The sequence below is a fragment of the Schistosoma haematobium genome, chromosome ZW (genome assembly GCF_000699445.3).
Source record: "Schistosoma haematobium chromosome ZW, whole genome shotgun sequence".
NCBI lineage: Eukaryota > Metazoa > Platyhelminthes > Trematoda > Strigeidida > Schistosomatidae > Schistosoma > Schistosoma haematobium.
In genome coordinates this window covers 8508418-8529674 of record NC_067195.1, presented here as the reverse complement: position 1 = coordinate 8529674, position 21257 = coordinate 8508418, and the positions used below count along the sequence as shown (strand labels likewise).

The 21257-nt window shown below is 34.9% G+C and overlaps 1 protein-coding gene across 3 annotated transcripts; it reads right to left on the bottom strand.

Moving 5' to 3' along the window:
• Positions 1-2686: 2686 nt before the first annotated feature.
• On the bottom strand, positions 2687-19206 carry MS3_00002702 (uncharacterized protein). Of its 3 annotated transcripts, none has more exons than XM_051210310.1 (7): positions 19081-19199; positions 18929-19037; positions 18706-18895; positions 17380-17502; positions 11408-11559; positions 10641-10793; positions 2687-4368 (listed from the first exon to the last, which is right to left on the bottom strand). In XM_051210310.1, exons 1-7 carry the CDS (start codon positions 19105-19107, stop codon positions 4178-4180), a joined length of 945 nt encoding a protein of 314 aa, XP_051070298.1. In that variant the 5' UTR covers positions 19108-19199; the 3' UTR covers positions 2687-4177. The 3 variants fall into 3 exon arrangements, with proteins under 3 accessions (XP_051070298.1, XP_051070299.1, XP_051070297.1); XM_051210311.1 differs by having other exon boundaries at positions 11408-13941; positions 19081-19107; XM_051210312.1 differs by lacking the exon at positions 11408-11559 and having other exon boundaries at positions 18706-19037; positions 19081-19206.
• Between the last annotated feature and the right edge of the window lie 2051 nt (positions 19207-21257).

Genomic DNA, 21257 nt, shown 5'->3' with positions numbered 1-21257 from the left:
CAGTGGATTCCAATCTGTGTTGGGTACAGACAGGTATCTGCTACAGACAATGGATGAATGGTTGAGCAAGATCATGGATTGGTGGAAGTTAGACACTAACACCGTTAGATGTCGGTTCAGTGGTCTAGAGTTTAAGAATTTGTGCTTGAGACAGAAGGTCGTGAATTTGCGTCCCTTTGATGCGGGTTCATGAGTGAGCACCATTGATGAGTCCCATAGTAGAATGAAACAGGCGTTCAGTACTCCCAGGTTTTCAATGATGGTCTAGCTTACATCGACTCATGAATTCAACTATTAAATTACTAAAATCTCCATAAACCCCTATTCTGATAATAATAATAATAAAATATATTACAAAATTATAGTGATTGCGCAACAGCCAACCAAATTGCACTACACTTTGTGTAGCCTATATAACTTGCTCCACAAGACCAAGTGAACTGATAAACATACTAAGTTGAGTCAAAGTGAAAATTTATTATTAAGATATCGTTGAATAACTAGTCGGCCCGCGAAGGTATTTCGAAGGTCTACAGAGCATAAATTCTTTGATAATGATTTTGCTAATCATCTTTTTTCGCAATTCCTGTGTCATTGCCTTTAGATTTAACATTCATCACCAATGACGTTTTTCACTTACTTTTGGGTATTAGACTTTTTTTAATAAACCTGAGAAAGGACTACATTCAATTCGTCATTGATAGCGTCCTCGATGTAAATTAATCTGATCTTCAAAGATAGAGAGTAGATTAAGTTTGTCGTTCAAACCAAAGCCATTCAACTTGAAGATCTGTATATTGCTTATTCTAGGTTAGCATTACATATACTTATATTTGTAGAGAACTATTCATCTTTTTCTTCAACAAGATATCAAGGAATGGATATTCCGAGTTCATCTCCAACTCCAGCTTCAAAATAATTGACCCTAAACAATTATTGAATTCATGTAGGATACCTTTAAGTTCACGATTTTCTTGATAGATAATAATAATGTCATTTATTCTTCTCTTGTATAGATAGAATCTATCGACCTAAAGACTTTAAAGATAACTACTTCATATTCATTATCCAATAAGTATTGCGATCATATTAGTGAAAACTCTTCATTCTCATTGAAATAAATTACTCACTCTTTTGAAATAATCAAAGAAAACACATATATGAAGTGTGCTTTACAAATACTTAGATGATTAAAATGATAAGTGTAACTTCACTTGGTATTGTTTACATGAATCTTCACATTGTTGTTTAGGACTGCAATTGATCAGTCTCATGTTGGCATATGTGAATCCTGTGCGGATCGCCTCGATAGAGCCTTAAGTCATAAGCTTTTTAAGCAAAGATGGATAGTGGCTAGAAGTGAAATCCATGGCGCGCGTTTCGTCCTATTCGGGACTCGCCAACTGGACGTACCTGCATGTCAGAGTTGATGGCTATCAACTGAGGTCTGGTCAGATGACGAAGCTTCAAGTTTAACTCTTAGTTTTTTTACTTTAAAACCGAACCTGGTACCAGAGGATCTCCAAATGAGCACACACGGAAGTTACTTTTGCAACCGACAGATGAAAAGAATCTCACAGTTGAGTTTCAACAGTACAGAGTGCTTCAGTAGAAAGTCTTTTAAAAAATTTAGTAGTCAAAACTGTTTGCTTTCCATTGTAAATCAATTTGTAAAAAATTAAGGATGAAAGCTTAAATGCTACAAAGGATTCCATAATATTTAAGCCAACTTGTATTGAAAGAGAGCGTTAAGAAATAAAACAGATTGAACCTTTAAATAATCGCTAGATACATGATGAAATTCAAATGAGAATGAATGTAAGAAAACAGACAATACAATATCTTCAATAGATCAGATTATTGGATTAGGTGTTTATGTTTGAGAAGCACTAAAAAAGCGATAAACACTCTCAAACCCCTAGTTACGTCACATAATAACGCATCTGATAGCAGAGATTATATCAAAGATGTTAAGTGATTAAGATATCACCTCCCAAACCTTCGGTCAATATTTCGGTGAAATTAAAGTATGAAAACAAACCAATCAGGTTCTAGATAACATTTTTGAAATTCGTCAGCGAGATCCATCTATTCATCTGGGATTTTTCCGTCACAGGTGATGTCAGCTCGTGATGAAAACTCTAACCACAATTTCTTATCCCGACTCTTTACTAACCCTATTATGAACCAGGAAATAGTTAAAACTTTGCAAGATTATATTTAAAGTCTCCTACCGTCTTCCTCATACATCAATACCGCTAATATTTCTGATTCACGAGGTAATGGGAAAAATATCAATAGTCGCATCTTCAAAACAAAGTTTCACTACATCAAGTTCATACACAATTTCCTCTTTATCTTTGTATATTACCAATTCAAAACTTTTCAAATGCTTTACATAGACACTTTATATCTACTGATAAGGTTTAATGTTTGAATAGTTTCATTGGTGATCGTTTTAGTGACTAATGATTATCGATCATACGACTTTAGAAACAATGTCAGTTTAAAAAATTCTATCACATTTACCATAGTAAGAATCATAATTTTTCCCCTAAATTAAAAGAATCGATGATAGAAATCACTGAAACTCTCATAACTAATAGATAGTTTACATTGTTAATTTTAATCATTATAAATCATCAACTACATTGATTGTTAGAATGAAATGAAATAACGAACCGAGTAAACTTTTATTTCTATTTAAAATACCTGATCACATCTGTTGAAAGGTGATTCTGAACATAGAAATCTTTCTGCAAATACTACGGAAAAAGTACTGAAGGAAAAAGAAACAAACACAATATGAAATAATTTATTGAGAATTCTAATATGTAAACTAACACACACACAAGTACTTTACACAATATTGCCAGTTTATATTTGTAAATGGTTAATGTAATACAATGTATATTCTGTCTGAAAGGCAAAAAAGTACTATAGAGAACATTGAAAAAAGGCGTAAATAATTAAGCTAAATTTCCAAAGTAAACGAAAAAGAAATAATGTAGAACAATCTAAGCTACTTAATTCGATGCAAGTAGCACGAGTAATAGCAGATAAATTAAGCAGTAAACACACAGTGGATAAAAATGAGGTAAATAATAAGTAACAGCACAAAAATAAATAAAATAAATAATTCAAGATTATTCTACAAATGTACATTATTTTATTTTAAAAATACAAAATAATTAGGTAATACAGGATAGTCAATATCTAATAGAGAAGGAACTTGAAGTACTCTGTACAACTTCAAGTTTGTGAGAGTGTGTGTGTGTATATATATCTGTTGATGTGTGAGAGTATTTGAAATACATTGATCTAATAGCTAAAAAAAATGAAAGACAAAAAACCGCGGAAAATACAAACTCAGAAAACAAGAAAAACTTCTATTTTGATAGTGACAAGATAAAAAAAAAAGAGTAAAAAGTCAAGTAATATTTGCAAATCATTTACAAATGTAAACCGAGAGTTGAGTTTTAGCCTGTTTCTTTTTGTAAAAGATATTCAAAATAAGCGTACAATAAACAAAGATAGTCATTATCTTTAGTTTACAAAAATGGTAACGATTTAAAATGTGTATAACTTGATAATAAGAGATAGCCTTCAGTTACTGCTACTACCACTGCTATCAATGTGGTGTGTGCTACTTATATTGACATAAGTAGTATATGATGTTAGTCGTGAACAGAAGGACTGGTAGCAGAGAGACAAGAGGATCGAACAGTAAAGAATGGAAACACGATGCAATTTGTATGAAAATGCAAGAACAATGTAGTATGAGTCATTTTGAGACACTCAGTGGACATTTTGCAAATTAAGCATTAACTTTATGATTGTTAGATTTTATCAACAAGTCCTGTAATTTTGTGTTAAATACATTTGATTGTCTTCACTGGTGTTCTTGTTCACTACATCAATACAACTCATGAACACATAATTGGATATGATAGACGGTCAACAAATGCATATTGTAAAAACTAATAAACAACTAGAAAAAAAAACAGGCAACAACAATAACAGCTCAGACTACGTCTTAGCAACAACAAATATGTATCGTGTTTAGAGAGAGATCGTAAGAATTTATGATGTAATATCCATAATAATTTGGTTCTTGTTTAATAAATAGATGGTAACGAAAGAAAATAATAATTACCAATGATGAAAAGAAGAAAAATTATTCATCAATTATTATCCATTGATGAAGTAAATGTTGAAATTGATGATAAACAGTGAAACTAATACCTGAAGCTACTGGCCCTTTAATCCAATTCACTGATAAACCTTTATATAATCCACGAATAAAACCTTCATCTTTATATACATATCGTAATGTTTTATATACACTTTCTATGTATTCTGGATGACCTAGTTAATTTAGATAGATAATAGAAAAGTGAAAAAAGTATTATATACGATGAATAAAATGTGATTAATAACTTTGAAATGTTTGCTTATTTGGTTAAGGTGTTTGATATCTTACCGCTAAGTCACAGGTACAAACTTCCCTCCGTTTACATTTCATTTATTTGTGATTTGGGCAAGCAAGTAAGTAATACTAGATCGAACATTAAGAACGTAAAAATGAAGTTAAATACACAAAACTGTCTATGCCGGACAGATGAGTAGGTAAATACTGAATAATAAGAAGCATATATTGTTAGTTGTTAAAGTATATCTGTAGAGTAAATAGAAATACATGAGTACACATTTCGACAGATTAGGCTAGATCTATCTCTTATTAAAAAAAACACATCGAAAGATCTAGCCAATATTATGTGACTACGGTCAAATACATGAAGGAGAATAAGAAAATCAATAATTATGGGTTATTCTTTACTGAGTCACAATCGGAAGTGTTCTTCTACGCGTTGGATATATGTCAATAAATGACCTATGCACATAGTTCCATAAGAGATGCTAAACAAGTCACATTCACATATCCAGTGTACTTTGTCCTTTACTCAGATGCATACCAGTAAGAGGCTAGTATAACAAGCGGTTGTATAGAATATTCGTCTTAGTAAACTTTCCAAGCAATTAACAAGTTGAACCATAATATCATCCTTGAGTTCAAAATGATCATTTTTGAGTGATCTCAGATTTATATAGCTTAAATCTCAAACCAATCTTAGCTAAACCACCATTGAAAACATGTAGAGACTAAAAGACGATTTCGTCCTAGTATAAGACTGCTTAGCAATATACATTCACATACCCGCGCATCCTGGAATCAGATCGAGGACTTTCAGTCTCGGGTGCGAACATTTAACCTATAGATCATTGAACCGGTAACCGACAGTGTTAATGTATAACCTCAATCAACTCACAATATTGCACAACCTTCGTTTATTGTTTGTAGTGAATAACTGTCTTACACCTGACACGAATTAAGCTCTAGTGGTCATAGATTCGCGCGAGAACTCCACGAATCACATCATAAAGCCAGTCGTTAGTCAGCACATGATAATAAATTAGTATAGGGGCTTACTTAAGATCGGTTAACGATAACCACTATTCAGAAAAAGTCATTTTTGAAGGCCTGAAATTCTTCTATGTATGTTTTTAAGACGCATGTAGTGAAAGAACGGATCAGACTTCTCTTACTGTTCACAGAGACAAAACCATTAAAATTCATCATCTCTCCATTCAACGTAAGTGGTTGTCATTATCGTCTCATTTTGTTTTACCTTGTGACTAAACGAGCTAAAATCGAAATCTTAGACGTGATTTACTTTTTTAGGGTATATTGGAAAGACGTATGACATTCGTTGAGTGCTTTCAAAGTAATAACCTTTCTTTCAAGTAATAAAAATTTTGTCAATAAATCTCTTGAATATGTTAACCTCTTAATTTCTCTAGGGCAAACTTGCTAAGCAGGAACTAGTTGGAAATGGACCTAGGGATTATAACGTTGCAATATCATCCATTAATTACTAGACCTTATTATTAAAACTGAGCTCCAACTACCGAGTACATTTGAAAATCGACTCCTTCTAGTAAGATTTTGATACATTTATACTTAATTTGCACATATCACGCATATGAAATCACATATAAAACATAATATATCAATAAATAGAACGTTCCTAAATGAAAATCGAAAACTAACTAGACACATCTGATCGTAAATAAGATTTCTAGGGTTGAGGTATGAAAGAGTTTATCACTTACCGGTTCCCAAAAATGTGGAAGGATATTTCATACTGAAGTACCTGAGAAGGAAACTGGATTAAATTTGGTCGCAGTGACCTGGGAGCGTGACTGCACAGCCCAAAAATCTTATTATTATTATTATTTATTTCTTAATTATTTGAACACATAGATATTGGTACGAGGCACCAAATACATATACGCCATACACATCTCATTGGATTTGTGTGAGGGCTGTGATACTGCCAGGGTGCCCGGACAGAAGCAGTTGGTTTTCTTAGGAGGCCACACCCCGAGCTTTCGACCTAAAGGTCTAAACCACAAGGCAATGGAGCAACGTCAGGAGATGCAGTCCCACAGCAGCCGGTGAACAAAGAATGGTTCATACACCATATGTTCCCTTAGGATATTGGAGCCCATGTGCACCATTAGTTGGAATCAGGGTTTTCCAACTCCCCTAGATGGACTCTCCATGTCCATTAGCCCGGTTAATGCGCCGGACATTCGCTTTTCGTCCTGTCAATTTCGTAAACAACGCTGCCGCCACGAGGAGGCAGTGAGTAGGACTTTCCTGGCAGAGGCTATATACGCGTGGCCATGTGGGCATTTCGAGAGGGTGAGCGGACTCTCCCCACTCTCTGCCGTATCAGGGCATTTGGGGGCCCAAAAATCAGAAAACGTCTTTCCGTGAGAAATTTAGAGGATTAGCTCCGCGTTTCAAAAGACCACAGAAATCCGTGAGGTATGGGATTTATGGAGCTAACCTTTTAACGCCATCTTTTCGTTGTAAGAATGAAGTATGTATGCAGATGATGCTTATCTGAGGGAAACACCTTACTGCTTTTACCCCTCAGTACAGTCAGCAGTGCGATTTCGCCTCCAAATCTTAAGTTTTCTGCTTTTCACCTTACTGCTCCCCAACCGACCTGCTCGGAATGATATGACCTAAAAGAATAAGTGTTCCAGGTAAAATAGCTCAACTGCGTCATTACGATAGGTAATTCCGACCACTACTTCGAGGTAGTAGTTACGGTCGGAAACACTTCATCGAACAAGGTCAAGTTGATCAGTACAATATGTTTTGAAACCTTGAAGATTTATTAGGCTATCACATAAAATCAAGTGAAATCTATTCCATGAAGTATTTTATTATTAGTTTCATCATCAAATACCTGAATTTACCATATAATCTTTCTTGGTCAATGAACATTTTTTAATTTTACACGAAAATCATTCGTAACTTATTGTGTAGAGAAAAGATATCAAATATCAAGTTAATTTAACAGTCAACTTTGTTAGAATCTTCAAGATTTATTTTAACAAGTTAAAATATTGTACAAATAAATGTATACAATGGTACATTAACGTACTTTTAATTGTATACGTATTATTTGTTTTTGAACTAGTTTTAAACACATTGAGAGCAATAAATTAAGAGATCACTTGACAGGAATGTTATTGTTTTTTTCTTGATGTATAATGGATGGTTTTAAATACTTTTATCCCTTTCACATATATATACTATGATATGTTAGTACGATGAGACTAGTGTCACGATGTTATATCAGATCCAGGATTCATAAACCAGAATAGAAAACCTAAGTACAATCTAGATAATACTTGATCCAATAAAATTACAAGTAATGTATCTCAATGAGTTCAGAGTAGTAAATCAATGAAAGGAAAGGAAATCACATATATTTGACAGTCTATAAGTTAAGTGCATATTTATCCACGCTCAGTGAGCAATCATATATGAATTTCAGTATCACATATCGATTTTTCGCTTTAGCTTTTGGATTAATATTATGAAACTCGACCGTTGTTGCTACCTTGACGTGGTGGTCGGGTTTGCCTATCGTAATGAAGCGACCGAGCTATATTGCCTGGAACAACCGTTCCTCAAGGTCCGAAGGCGAAGTCGTACTGCCGACTGTACAGAGGTGTGATAGCAGTAAGGTGTTTCCTTCTGTTAGCGGGACATAGACTGGATTAAAGCATACCCAATTCACGATTGCTTTGGTGCACGCTGATTGGCTAATTCTTATCCTATCAGCACTAGTCGATAGTTGGAGAATACTCTAGAATCTTCTCATGTAAAAAAACTATAAATATACTGACGTTTTCTCTATTGTGCTTCTGGCTTGCATCTTACTTCCATCTAACCTTGTTATTTGAAATATAATCTCTTTCCTGTTCAACCGTGTTCTGATTTGGGGACTTGTCGACTGAATCGGTATCCGAGAATACTAAGCAATAGGAATAGCTGGGTCATAACCGTAAGAAAAGCGATTTATAACACCTTCAGACAACCACCATGACAGCGATGCTGCCTTCCCACAAGGAGAGGTGGGGTTAGAAAAGGTCGACCCTAAAAATGCACATCTCGCCTTATTCCATGGATATCCGTCTCCAGCGGTAAGGTCTCAACAAGTACGGAGCTAACACAAAAACTACTCATAAAACGGTCGGGTGTGACGGACCTCAAGCAGTTGTCTCTTGGGCACTGCGGTCACGCTCCCGGGTCACTAGGACCACCTCTAATCCAATTTCCTTTTCAGGCACCTCCAGAAGAACCCTCCCACGGTGTGGGCAATCGGGAAGTGATAACCGCCCTCATACCTCTAACAGCACTCAAGACCACTGACTGAATACTATGAAACACTATAACAATACAATAATTTTAATAGACCGAAGGTCCTGGATTTGAATCTCGCGTGCGGGATCGTGGGCGCGCACCGCTGAGAAATCCCATAATACAACGGAATGGCCGTCCATCGCTTCTAGGTTTTCAATGGTGACCTAGCTTACATCGATTCACGGATTCAACTATTAAAATTACTGCAATCTCCACAAACCCTATTCTGATTATAATACGATAATTATCATTATGATTTTTTCCATAATACTGTCGTGAACGAGAACACCAATGAGGACAATTAAATGTATTTTAATACATTACAAAATAACTTGGTAAAATCTGAGAACCATACAGTAAATACTTCATTTCCAAAATATCCATCAACTGTCTCAGACTTTGTTATTCCTTCATTTCCATATCAATCACTCTCTGTTCTCGTTTTCTTCTCTTCGAATTCTCTTAACCTTTGCCATCAGGCATTCCACTTTCGATTGGTAATACATGCTACTTATATCTGTCGTCATCAGTAACACACACCACAATACAATCAACTGTTTTTATATTAACTGTGATACATAAAAAGAGTATATTTTTAACTGGTTCAAACACATTTATGATTAAGAGTAGATAGAGTATATTAGTGGTTAAAATTTATTCAACTTTCAATAATTAACTCTTAAGTTAAATCTCACAGATAACACTGATTTTGATTTAAAACATTTATGCAATCGTATCAACAACTCTTAAACCAAATATTTACAAATATGCACGAATCTGTACTTAATTATTGGAGAAAAAGACTAGTCGAGAGAAAATTGTTCAATATGCTTAAGCTATTTAAATGAATAAGGTCACAAACCAGAAAATTACATGTGATTGAGAAAAGTCAGTCGATTATAATATTAATGTGAAGCCTGACATATTTTTAAGAAAAAAACACAACAGAAATGCGTGCATTTATGTTTGATGAATTGAACATTTAACATAGACTAGTAATCAGCGTTAAGTCTAAAAGGAGAATAACTGGAACATAAAGCTTAGGATAGAGTTAATTTGAGATTTTTGGTTGATGATTAATATTCAACGAGGGATAACAGACGTAAGTAAATAAGCAATGACAGAAAAACATCCGAAAAATGTTTTTTTTAAATAAAACTGAGCTAAATAACTAAACTCTTGAAATATCTAATTTATATTATCATTTCAGTTTATAATCTAATCTAATGATTAGAATAATAAAAAATGTATAATTAGTTAAAATGCATCAATATTCGCAATAACTTCTAAAGAAAATATACATTACACGATAGATTTCTAAATGATACATTTTTTTCTCATTATAGTATATTTTTAACTGAACAAATTTTATAATCTTAACCATTTTTTTTTCATTTCGGGGACAAAAAAAAGATTACTTTGATTACTAGAACAAACATACATATATGTCAGCTATGGCACAGTTATTCACCGTAGGGAATAGATGAAGACTGCGCAATATCATGAGTTAATTGAAGTTATACATTAACACTGTCGGTTACCGGTTCAATGATCTATAGGTTAAATGTTCGCACCCGAGACTGAAAGTCCTCGATCTGATTCCAGGATGCGCGGGTATGTGAATGTATATTGCTAAGCAGTCTTATACTAGGACGAAACTGCCGTTCAGTTCCTCCAGGGTTTTCAATGATAGTCTGGCTAAGATCAATTGATGATTCAAAAACTATAATCATTAAGAACAATCACATGTTTAACAAGTTCAGCCCTTCATTAGATGTAAGGCGGTGAGTGGATTTATCAATAACGAAACAAAATGAAAAAGAAGAAAATAAAGGTATACACAGCATACCTGTAATATTAGCAGTTTGCATTCTTCGTCTAACAATATCTAGTGGATAAGAAGCAGTTTGTCCTAAAATTCCAGCCACTGCACCGCAACATAAATTTTCAAATGGATACAGTTTTTTAGGCCGTTTACCAGTGATGGGATCTTTGTTTCTGTCTGAATAGAAAAGTAAATAAACATTATTTATGTAAATATATACAATACAGATTCTTACGACCAATTTATAATAATTACCACACATGAAAATCATAAAGTAACATCTGAACAATTGACTTGCATCAGTTAAACTTAAATATTTCAGTTAGAAATAAACATGACACTGAATAACACAGACAGAAAGAGAAAAAACAGTGGTGTTATTAGTAGCGATGACGTAATGTAAGATGCTTATGTTATAGGTGTTCTTATCCTTTACAAACTGAAGTCATACCATAATGGTAGACATCTTTAAATCATAGAGGATTCATTTTCTTGACATTGTGTGAGAGAAAACAATACATTATGGTTAGGTAAATCATAAAAAATGGATTTAGACGCAAATAGAAGACAAAACTTGGTCGAAAACTGAGTGATTAACTGATTTAGAGTTACCTACAGTGTGGTGGACAACACCAACAAACAATGAACCATTACACACATACACGTAAAATAATTTTAAAACAATAGTTTTAGAAGAACAAGAGTTAAAATAAAGTGCTTGATAGGGAGGAATAAAAAGAGACGATCAATCGTAAATAGGTAAAGAAATGATATAAAAAAGGACTTCTTACCTAAACAAGTTTCTTTCAGTGTTTCAAACGTAAAGAAAGCTGTCCCAGCATATGGGATAATACCGAGGAGAGCAGGGGAAAAACCACGATACAATGCACTTAATCCTTCTTCTGTATAAAGAGCTCGTATAGCATGAAAAAGACTAGAATATCTGAGTAAATGAACAAAAGAAATCATATATGGCGGGAGTAACGAAATACAGATCCATAATAATGAAGTATCAAACTAGGGATAGTCTTTGCTTAGACAACAAGCAAAAACAAAAGGGTACTGACACAGCTAGTGTGAGACTCAGTAACAGTAAACATCCACAACCCTAGCTGGGGTCGAGCACGGGGCCTTCAGATTTCGGAGCGCATGCTTAACCTTCACACCACTACGTCGATAACCCAGTGGTTGACATTTTTAACTTCGGTTGCTTCGCGATATAGTGCAATTATTATCCACTGCCTAAACATAGCCAGTCAGTAATAGGAAAATTCAAAAATCTTCACAGGTCCCTACAATAACGGTCATCATGTGATTACTGGTGACTAACCTCTAGGTAATTCCTGGAGTTTAAATGGAAAGTAGTAACCAGTAGTGTTCAACCTTGTTAGTAGTGAGACATATCAACAAAGGCAGTGCACGATAGTTGCGTAAGATCGTGAATTGTTTAACGTCAGAAATAAAAACCAGTGGATATAAACTTAGTGATTCTGCATTCAATCACAGGTGGGGCTGTGTATGTGCACTACTGACGTGACCTACACCATGACGAAACAGCTATTCAATGCATTCTGGTTTCAAATGGTTGTTTAAACAGATATTTCATAATGTGAAACTTCAAATTCAAAAGTCTTAACAACACCCCACAAAAATAATAATAACAATAATACTTTTATAAATAACTAGTTTTAATGATAAATAGAATAATTTGACGGTAGAATTAACTCAACTAACGATCACAAGTACATCTACTAAAAGAAGTATACTGTTAAGTATACAGGTTCACAGAAAGAATCATGATAATTCATAGTTTTATTCCATTGACAAAAATGTAATTAGATCCTATAGATTTATGCTTATTCCATTGTGATCAAAAGTTAAGTTTTATGAGTAAATCTCCATGTTAACAGGATAGAGCATTGATTAGTATATGTCGGATCATGTTAATTGTTTTATTTTCAACCAGTCAGGTATTACTGGATAGATTAAAAAGATAGAAAATTCCTATGTAAGTCATACTTAACATTTTACTACACAATATTTTCTTGTTTCAATTCTCAAATAGACCCCTGTCTGCTTACAAGTTTCATGATGATTTAAGACTAGTCGAGTAAAGTATTTTGCTCAAAAAATACTAAGTAGTAGAGTAATCACAGTCCATTTAGCACTAGTAATATTTATTTTTCATAGATGGTTTCAAAGTTTTATTAATCAATTATAAGTAACTTAACAACACAACCGTTCTGATTGTATTTTGAAGTTGTTTGTAAGGTATTAGATTGAGACATAAAGTTTGTTGATCAGACTGAGAAGTTGTATCAACTTGTCAATTAGAATTTGTAGTACACATCCTCAACACACTATACTGGCTAACATATAAATTGGTAGAAGAGTTGGAACAAAATATCACAATAATTCACAAATTCATTTAATATTGGTATAAAATATGTTGAGAGATACAGACGTTCATGTTAGAATCCGTTAGATAATCATAATCTATATTTAGAGACCTTGGATGATAGTGGGTCGATATCAATCGCAGTGGTATGGGTCTATTCATTTTTCATTTTCCTGTAGATTATGAGTTTAATATTACAATTTCATCCGTTTTGTTTCACAAACTATGTATTCGTCATGCTTGATAATTTATTTGTTATGAATGGCACAACTATTGTTTCAACTCATCTAATTAACATTTCCATAGCTATATATATATACTAATTTAAAATAAGTTAGTGATTACATACAAATGAAAGCCAGTATACCACTAGATTTTAATAAATGTGGTTGTATTTTGTCTGGAGAGGTTTTGGGAATTAATTTAATTTATAGTTGGTACTGATCATGAATTAACTTCAGTTCGAATACTTTTGGAAAACTAAGGAACACTAGCTTACTGAGACTACTCAGAAGTGTATATTATCCACTGTTTCGTTAGGGTTAAAAGTTAGAAAGTTCAAGTTTTGTATCTTAGATGTAGAATAACTTTCGAATGGTTACCAGTTATCAAAAAAAAAGATAATTAAAAGCAGTAATTAAAGGATAAAAGGTTGTTTAAAGATCTTGTAAACAGTAGTGCACATGAACATATGGTCAGTAAAATCTTAATGCTTTGAGAAATTTAGGAAGATTATAATCTGAATAATAGGTTCCAAAGATATATCTTGTTGTGTATGGAATTAGTTAGGTTAGTCAGTCAGCTACAACGTAGGAATTGAAGAGGGAGATTGATTATGAATACAGTGATCTTGAGTGCTGTTGAAATCATGAGGGCGGTTATCACTTCCAGGTTGCTCACACCGTGGAAGGGTTCTTCGAGAGGTATCTGAAAAGGAAATCGGGTTAGAGATGGTCTTAGTGACCTAAGTAACCTAAGATAGGTTAGTGGACGTGGATTAATTTAATTTTATCCTAGCTTTAAATATTTGATCAGTTTATAGTAGTTAAATCAGTGTCAAATTAATCTGGATATCAAATAATCATAGTTCACCGGGGTGATGGCAGTAGTGATATTGGTTATGATTAAAACACTTGACTTTCAACCAATAGATTCCGCATAATAACCCCCCCATTAGCATTAGTTTGAACAGTCAAGTAGTATTATTAGCTCCCGTACAAACAGTGTAGGTCAAAGTTAAGTAAATACTTTTGTACTTGATAAATGAATAGCAAGAGAATCATGCGCAAAAATCAATGTATCTCCATAAAATAACTGGGTAATTTTGAAAAAGCAGTACATGGTTGGATTTACTACTTATCCTTCTCTAGATCCTGAGTTTCAATACCTTTCCGTACATACCTCTGTTTGGACTGTATTCTCAATGTTCAGTCTTTATCGCAATCACTGTTACTATTATTACCTGCATGGTTATTTTATCTGATTGTGTTTATATTGTATGGCAACTTGAGTCAACATGAATCTGTACTAGGTTCTGAGTTTTATGGCCAACTCCCCAAGGTAGTTGAATCGGAGTTTGAATCTATAATCGAATCGAGTGATTAAACCATTAAGCCATTGCGTCTTACGTTAATCAAGTATCTTAACTTATCCCGTTAAATCTTTAGCAATAAGTTACTACAAGTTGGAATTTAGATATCATGAGTTCATGCAAATGTACCATAATTTTAAAAAATCAGCAACGTTTAAACAGAAAACACTACTAAATTTTCTCGTGACCTTATATATATATAATCACGTGTTTATCATATGCTTATACGATCATTGATATATATTAAAATAGGTTACGAATAAAGATAGTGAATAGGATAATCTGTTGTAAATATAATTACGATGGTGACTGAAAGTAGATCATTTAATAAGTTGAAAACCTTATCATACTAAATTAAGTGATTCTGAAATAGGTTGTCAGCAAGAAAATACAAACATGGCTTCATTTTTAGATTGACACCGAAGACCACTGAACAACATTTTGATTCTAGGTTGAGACTTTTTAGAAATTATGTACACTAGCGATCCTGATATGTTATCACAACTTCTCGATACCAGAATACAACTATTACGCTATCGCATAGCCCCGATTACTCTAAAACACAAATCTTATGGGGAAGATTAGTTTGGTGAATACTAACGAACAATACTTCACGTTCGAATTCATCCTATTATATACCTATCGCATTCAGTGATTATTAGTTAGAAAGTTTGTCACATGAACAGAAATCACCTTTAATAAATGTATGAATCTTAAGATTGACTTCATAGTACGTTACATTTGAAAATTTAACGTGTCCTAACAAACCCAAGGCACGAGTGCCGAACTCAAGATCTTCATGTTTTGCTGAGACCATAATATAATTATTGTACTACTGAGTCAGTATTCAGCAGTGTGCACACATTTTGAACAAGCTCAATTCACAATTTATAGTGATTTCATCATAATAAGTAACACCGGCGATATTGTGTCCCATCCATATATCTAAAACCTATGTTCCTGGATATGAGCACAACTAATATCTAGTTATGTTAAATTCAATTGAAAATGTACACCTCAAACAATAAGACTTATCTAAACCACAGCTATTTACAGTTCACATACAACTCTGTATGACAATTTTAGACAACTGATAGAATGAGTTAGGCATCTCGACAGTATTCTCATTTGCCATAAATAAAAATTTGAGTAATAATTCTAAATAGAAGAATCACAAACGGTCGATTGGTTGATCAGCTTAAAAAGAATCCAGCATAAATGGTTGGAATAATGACTTTACTTAGGCAATAATTCTATGCATAAATTAACATCTATATTGGAGCCGAAAAATGAGTATTTAGGAAGATGTCAATCGCTTTAAATTCCCATTAAGTTCTAACTTTAAATATGCTACACAAACCAGTCGGTAAGACAACTTTAAAGATTACACAGTGGAGATAACAGTGCGTTGAATAATGATAAGTGAGAGAAAAATACGTCAAAGTCAAATTGATCAATTAATTAATTTTTTTCGCTGTATAGGGTAGTAATACGAAGAGTTGGATAAGCTTACAATGAGGAAATGAACTAAAAAACCTTTACCGAACCGAATATTTATTCACTTGGATATTTTGAGTTGACTATCCACCCCTCTCACACCAGTGAATAATAGGCGAGAAAAACCTAGTTTCCTAGTGATTTCTGAGAGAATGATATTATCAAGAATGTTTTGATTTAAATTGCCCCCGAATGTCGGGTTACGGCCAAGAGTAAGGAGAATCAGCTCTCCCTCTCGAAATGCTCTCACATGGCCACGTACATACAACCACTGCCAGGGAAGTCCTACTCACTGCCTCCTCGTGGCGGCGGCGTTGTTTACGAAATTGCGAGGACGAAAAGCGAATGTTCGGCGCTTTAACCGGGTTGGTGGATATGGAGGATCCACCTAGGGGAGTTGCGAAACCTTGATTCCAAACCAATAATGTACATGGGCTCCACGTTCCTGAGGGAACAAATGGTATATGAACCAACTGCTAGTCACTGACTACCATGGAATTGCATCTCTTGGCGTTGCTCCATTGTCTTGTGGATTAGACCTTTAGGTCAAAGGCTCGGGGTGTGGCTCCCCGCTTCGGTTTGTGTAGCCGGCCAGTATCCCAGCCCTCACACAAGTCGAGTGATTTGTGGGGCGCATATCTATTTGGTGCCTCCGTGTACCAACATTGATGCTTAAATAAATAAATAAATTCAACTAAAATTACTCAAGAAGACGTATCTATCGAATATTTATGAATAAACAAAGAAAAAATATCAAAATCGAGACCCGATTTAAGTTAAACCACCACTGAAAACCTGGCAGCACTGGACGGCTGTTTCGTCTTAGCATGTGATTCTTTAAAAGTGCGCATTCACGAACCCATCACAGGCTATAGAACCCAGGAACTTCAGTGTCGCGCTCGAGAATTTAACCCCTGAACCACCAAGCCGACATTCGGAGGTGTTAAGCGTTTGTGCACGAGATCGGAGGTCCTGAGTTCGATTGCCGCGTATGTAGTTGAGAGTGGACACAACTGGGGAGCCCCATACTAGAGCAAAATGGACTTTCGGTGTCCCCACATTTTAGTGAAACCCTACAATCTCCATATCCAAATACTGGCGAAAAAATACATTATATCCCAAGGTGGGAACTCTGAACCATTTGTGAGAGTTTTCTTTCTATAAACTGTGGTAGTATATTGCGAAGAAGGTCAATTACATTAAAGCACAGGAGCTTAGAAAAAAAGGGTTTGTAAACATGAATGATTTTAATTTCAACAAAATGTCAATCAACTAACTTGGAAGCAGTTGTAACTGCCATACGTGCTCTAGCAACATCAAGTGGGTATGTACAGGTAACCGATGTTGTCCCAGCTCCAACACCAGCAAGAAATCGCCGTAAACGTATATACGAAATATCTCTATACATCAAAGGAAAAATAAAAGCTAACGAATAAATATAGCAAAACTAAAAATGTACGGAGCTAGGTAGAAATTGTATCACGAATCAAACTGCATAGACTCGTCTACATGCAACCTTGAACGACCTTTATTCATGGGCATAAAAACTCATAACAAGTAGACCAGAGCAACGAAAGACGTTAATTGGCGAGAAACAAGTAGTTCTCAGCATTAATTTTGACATTTCGTCAGCTACCAAGCTATTAAGGTTCATTCGAGTATAGAGAAAAAGCAAACAATCGACATAACCTTTCTTCTCATAAATAAACTAGGCAGTGACATAAAGCAGTTGCGAAACAATATTTTGCCATCAGATCCAGAGAAATAGATCCTAAAAATTCCCTGGTTATAGAGTAATGCATTTAAATGATTCTACATTTCACTAGCGTCTTATTCAAAACAACGTTATTTGTTTACTCGTTGTGTAAATGGCTAATGTTTGAGAAGTTGAACGAAGTACCATTACTTCCAGAAATAAATCAAGATGAGAAAAATCTCCAGACAATAGAAATTTCTGAAAGAAAAGAGATAGAACGACTAGTCCTAGAAGCATACCAATAATGGTTATAAAGTGAAGTTAAACAGTACGCGAATTGTGATAAGGGCCGGGGAAAATCTTGGGAGATTGGACGATTCAAAGTCAATAAACTGTCCGTCTTTCTTTTGTAGACCCTTTGAAGTAAATACGCAGCCAAAAGATTGTACCGAACTGGTTTGAAATTACATTTTCCAGAACTTCAAACAGATACACTTCTTATTTCCATAGAATTTATCTGTCATAATTACATCTGTAGAGGACCAGAAAACGAATTTTCTGACGTAGATATTACTATTTCAGTTCTCCAATGAGGATCTCATCAACAACTGGAGAGAAGGGAAGCACCCGGTTTCAAATATGAGGATGGCATCATGCGCATTAGTGTCCTGTGTTCGATTGCGGCTAGAACTACTTGAAAATAAGTAGATGAAAGGCCATTGCTCTTATAACTGTCGATTTGATCGAACTTCACAAACATAAGTTCACGTGTGTCGACTTAAGGCATACTACCGGGCGAATAAACACTTGAGTAATATGGATATAGAGATTAGCAATCGAAAGAATACTTTATTTATTTATGAGACATTCACAAGGAGCATGTTGTAAAAGACATCAGGAAACTCACGAATGGCTAGTTGAACCAATCCCAAGTAAATGTTTGTAATGATCATGAGCAGAGTACTGAATAGCAGAATAAGGAAAAATTCTGGCAAGAGTTGCAGTGTGACCACGCCATAAGCACATGAAACCTTGTTCTTGGTAAGTGTTTTTGAGAAACTGAATAAGACTCCGAACATTAAACGGCATTCGAGTAGCTAAAAAGACCAAAATAAGTACGAGAGCCTTACACTGAAAATTTATCTTGGCTCTGTCTAGTGGAGCAATTGCTGTCTTTGCAATACATCCTGCTAAACCACCTGTCAAAATATTTATGCCGATTGGGACTCGATGACTTGACTTTATGTTATTCGTAAATAAAAAAGTAAGGATTAAAACTCACATCTTCAGGCTTAGTAGCAGGATGCATTAATATGTTTGTTATGAGCTTCCTATGTGAGACGTAGAAACCTAAAGAGTCAACCAAACATCATGACCTTCAGTTTCAAATATTGACCAGTCCTACAATGATGAGTGTTTCAGTTGACTTTCAATAATCTTCACAGTTTATTTCACTGTCAATAGCCAGGTTATTACTGAAGACGCTGGTAATTGTTACTGATAACATGTGTTTCAGTTACCATTCAAAATGACAAGTATGAGAAGGTAGGACCAGTGAAATGTCACTGAGCCCTAGACAAATCATCCGGCAGTTGGATCACTGAATGTCGAACAGATCATCGCTCCATGCCAAAGTCAAGTACAACCAACGCGCATTAGTTAATCATATGCCATGGACTAGCCCATGCGGCATTGGTCTTACTTTCGCTTGTATCTACTTTAACTAATATATTTCTGTAATAACGTCCTCTGTGTTGTACAGGCTTCAAAACATCTATGGTACATTGATAAGTCAATTGGGGTAGTTCACGTAAAGCGCTGACCACGAGGTGTGACTTCGACGTTAGCTAGTTTGTCACACCATTCACGTCTAACTCGAGTAGGCGTCCAATCATTCAGACATACAATCACCTACGTTGGTGATCTACAAGAATAATCACGTGCTTACAGTTAACAGGATTTAAAACAGGTGTCCAGTACTTTGAGATTTTAATTTAAGGAAGAAACATATGATTATAGTCTCCACGAAGATGGTAGCCCATAATACCAGACGATCCCCCGAACCTTAAGATGATATTCAGTAAACCTTAACAGTAACAGTGGCATTCATTATTTTGGAAAACAATACATACAACTTATGTATACAAGTGCAAGTACAGGCAGTTATCAGGCAAATTGAATTGATCTACTCTTTATGTTAATAGAAAGTTGTTCTTCGTTCGGTAGAGACATTTATTATATTTTAGTTCGAATTCTTTACAGTCTGATCGTTTAATGCCGTAAGGTTTGGTTTTACCAGTGAAGATGTCACTGGTATTTGGAGTTTGACAAGGCTTTAACCATTAACACCCTCTACTACGAATCGTATCCACCAAGTGAAATCAAAAGATAGAAGCGAGGAGGTTTGATGATATATGTGATAAACTATCAATATAACGATGATCGGCAGATCTAGACTGGCTAGCGATTGCAGGGGAAGTTGAGTACGGCTTTCCAACTCGTGATTTGGTGCAGATGCATGATCGAGCGCCTTTAGTTAGGTGAGTCTGTTAAAAATAATGTGGTCAGCATCTAATGTCGAAGACTTACAGAGCTATTTATTTTTGGGATTTATTTACCGCTACAGATCACTGCCGCCCCCTAGTGGGATAGTGATGAACCTAAGATGTGGCCAGCCAGAAGTTGGTCTTTGATAAACACTATTTTCCAAAGGAGCTGGAAAAGAATAAAAATATGTAATTGCATGTCAAAATACACTCGTACGTGCGTAAAGACACAAAGCAGGCGAAAAAAGGAAAGTAAACTCATACCCATGCAATAGCGTAAAAGCGATTTTGAGGAAATTTCTTGGTTTTTTCTAAGGAAAAAATTAAATGTGCATGTATTCGCAAAAAATTTTGTTTATTTTTGGAATAAATATATAAGTATAAGCATATTAATCTTTTTATTATATATAATACAAAGGAAAATCGAGATGGAGTAAACTGTTACCTGGTGTCTCACGTGCAATAATCGTTCAAAAAATCTGGAAACCTTACTCTTTCCAGAACGCGTTGTTTTAGGTTTATTTTCAGATACTGCCGAAGTGTGAACGTGCGTGTTGGCTGTCGGATGATGTTTTATAAATGTCGGAGTTGTGTCGTTCGATTATATCGAAGAAAAATCGACGTGGGTCCGATTTTCTTTTAAATACGTTGCTTTGATGCAGCCGATGCTGATGCTGTCGTTAGTCCCATTCTTATCGACTATTTAGTACTTAGGTTCGCGTCGAAGTTCTTTGAAGGGTCCTTCGTATGCCGATTTGAGAAGTCGTCGGTGTGAGCCTCAACGAACAAAACGTGTGTACTATATCGTAAGTCATGTTGAAAGAAAACGTCAGTTGATTGCGGTCGAGTGGAAACGGGTTTAACTGAACGCACTGCGTTTGTAAGCCTGTTCCTGTAGGAGGGTAGATCCATG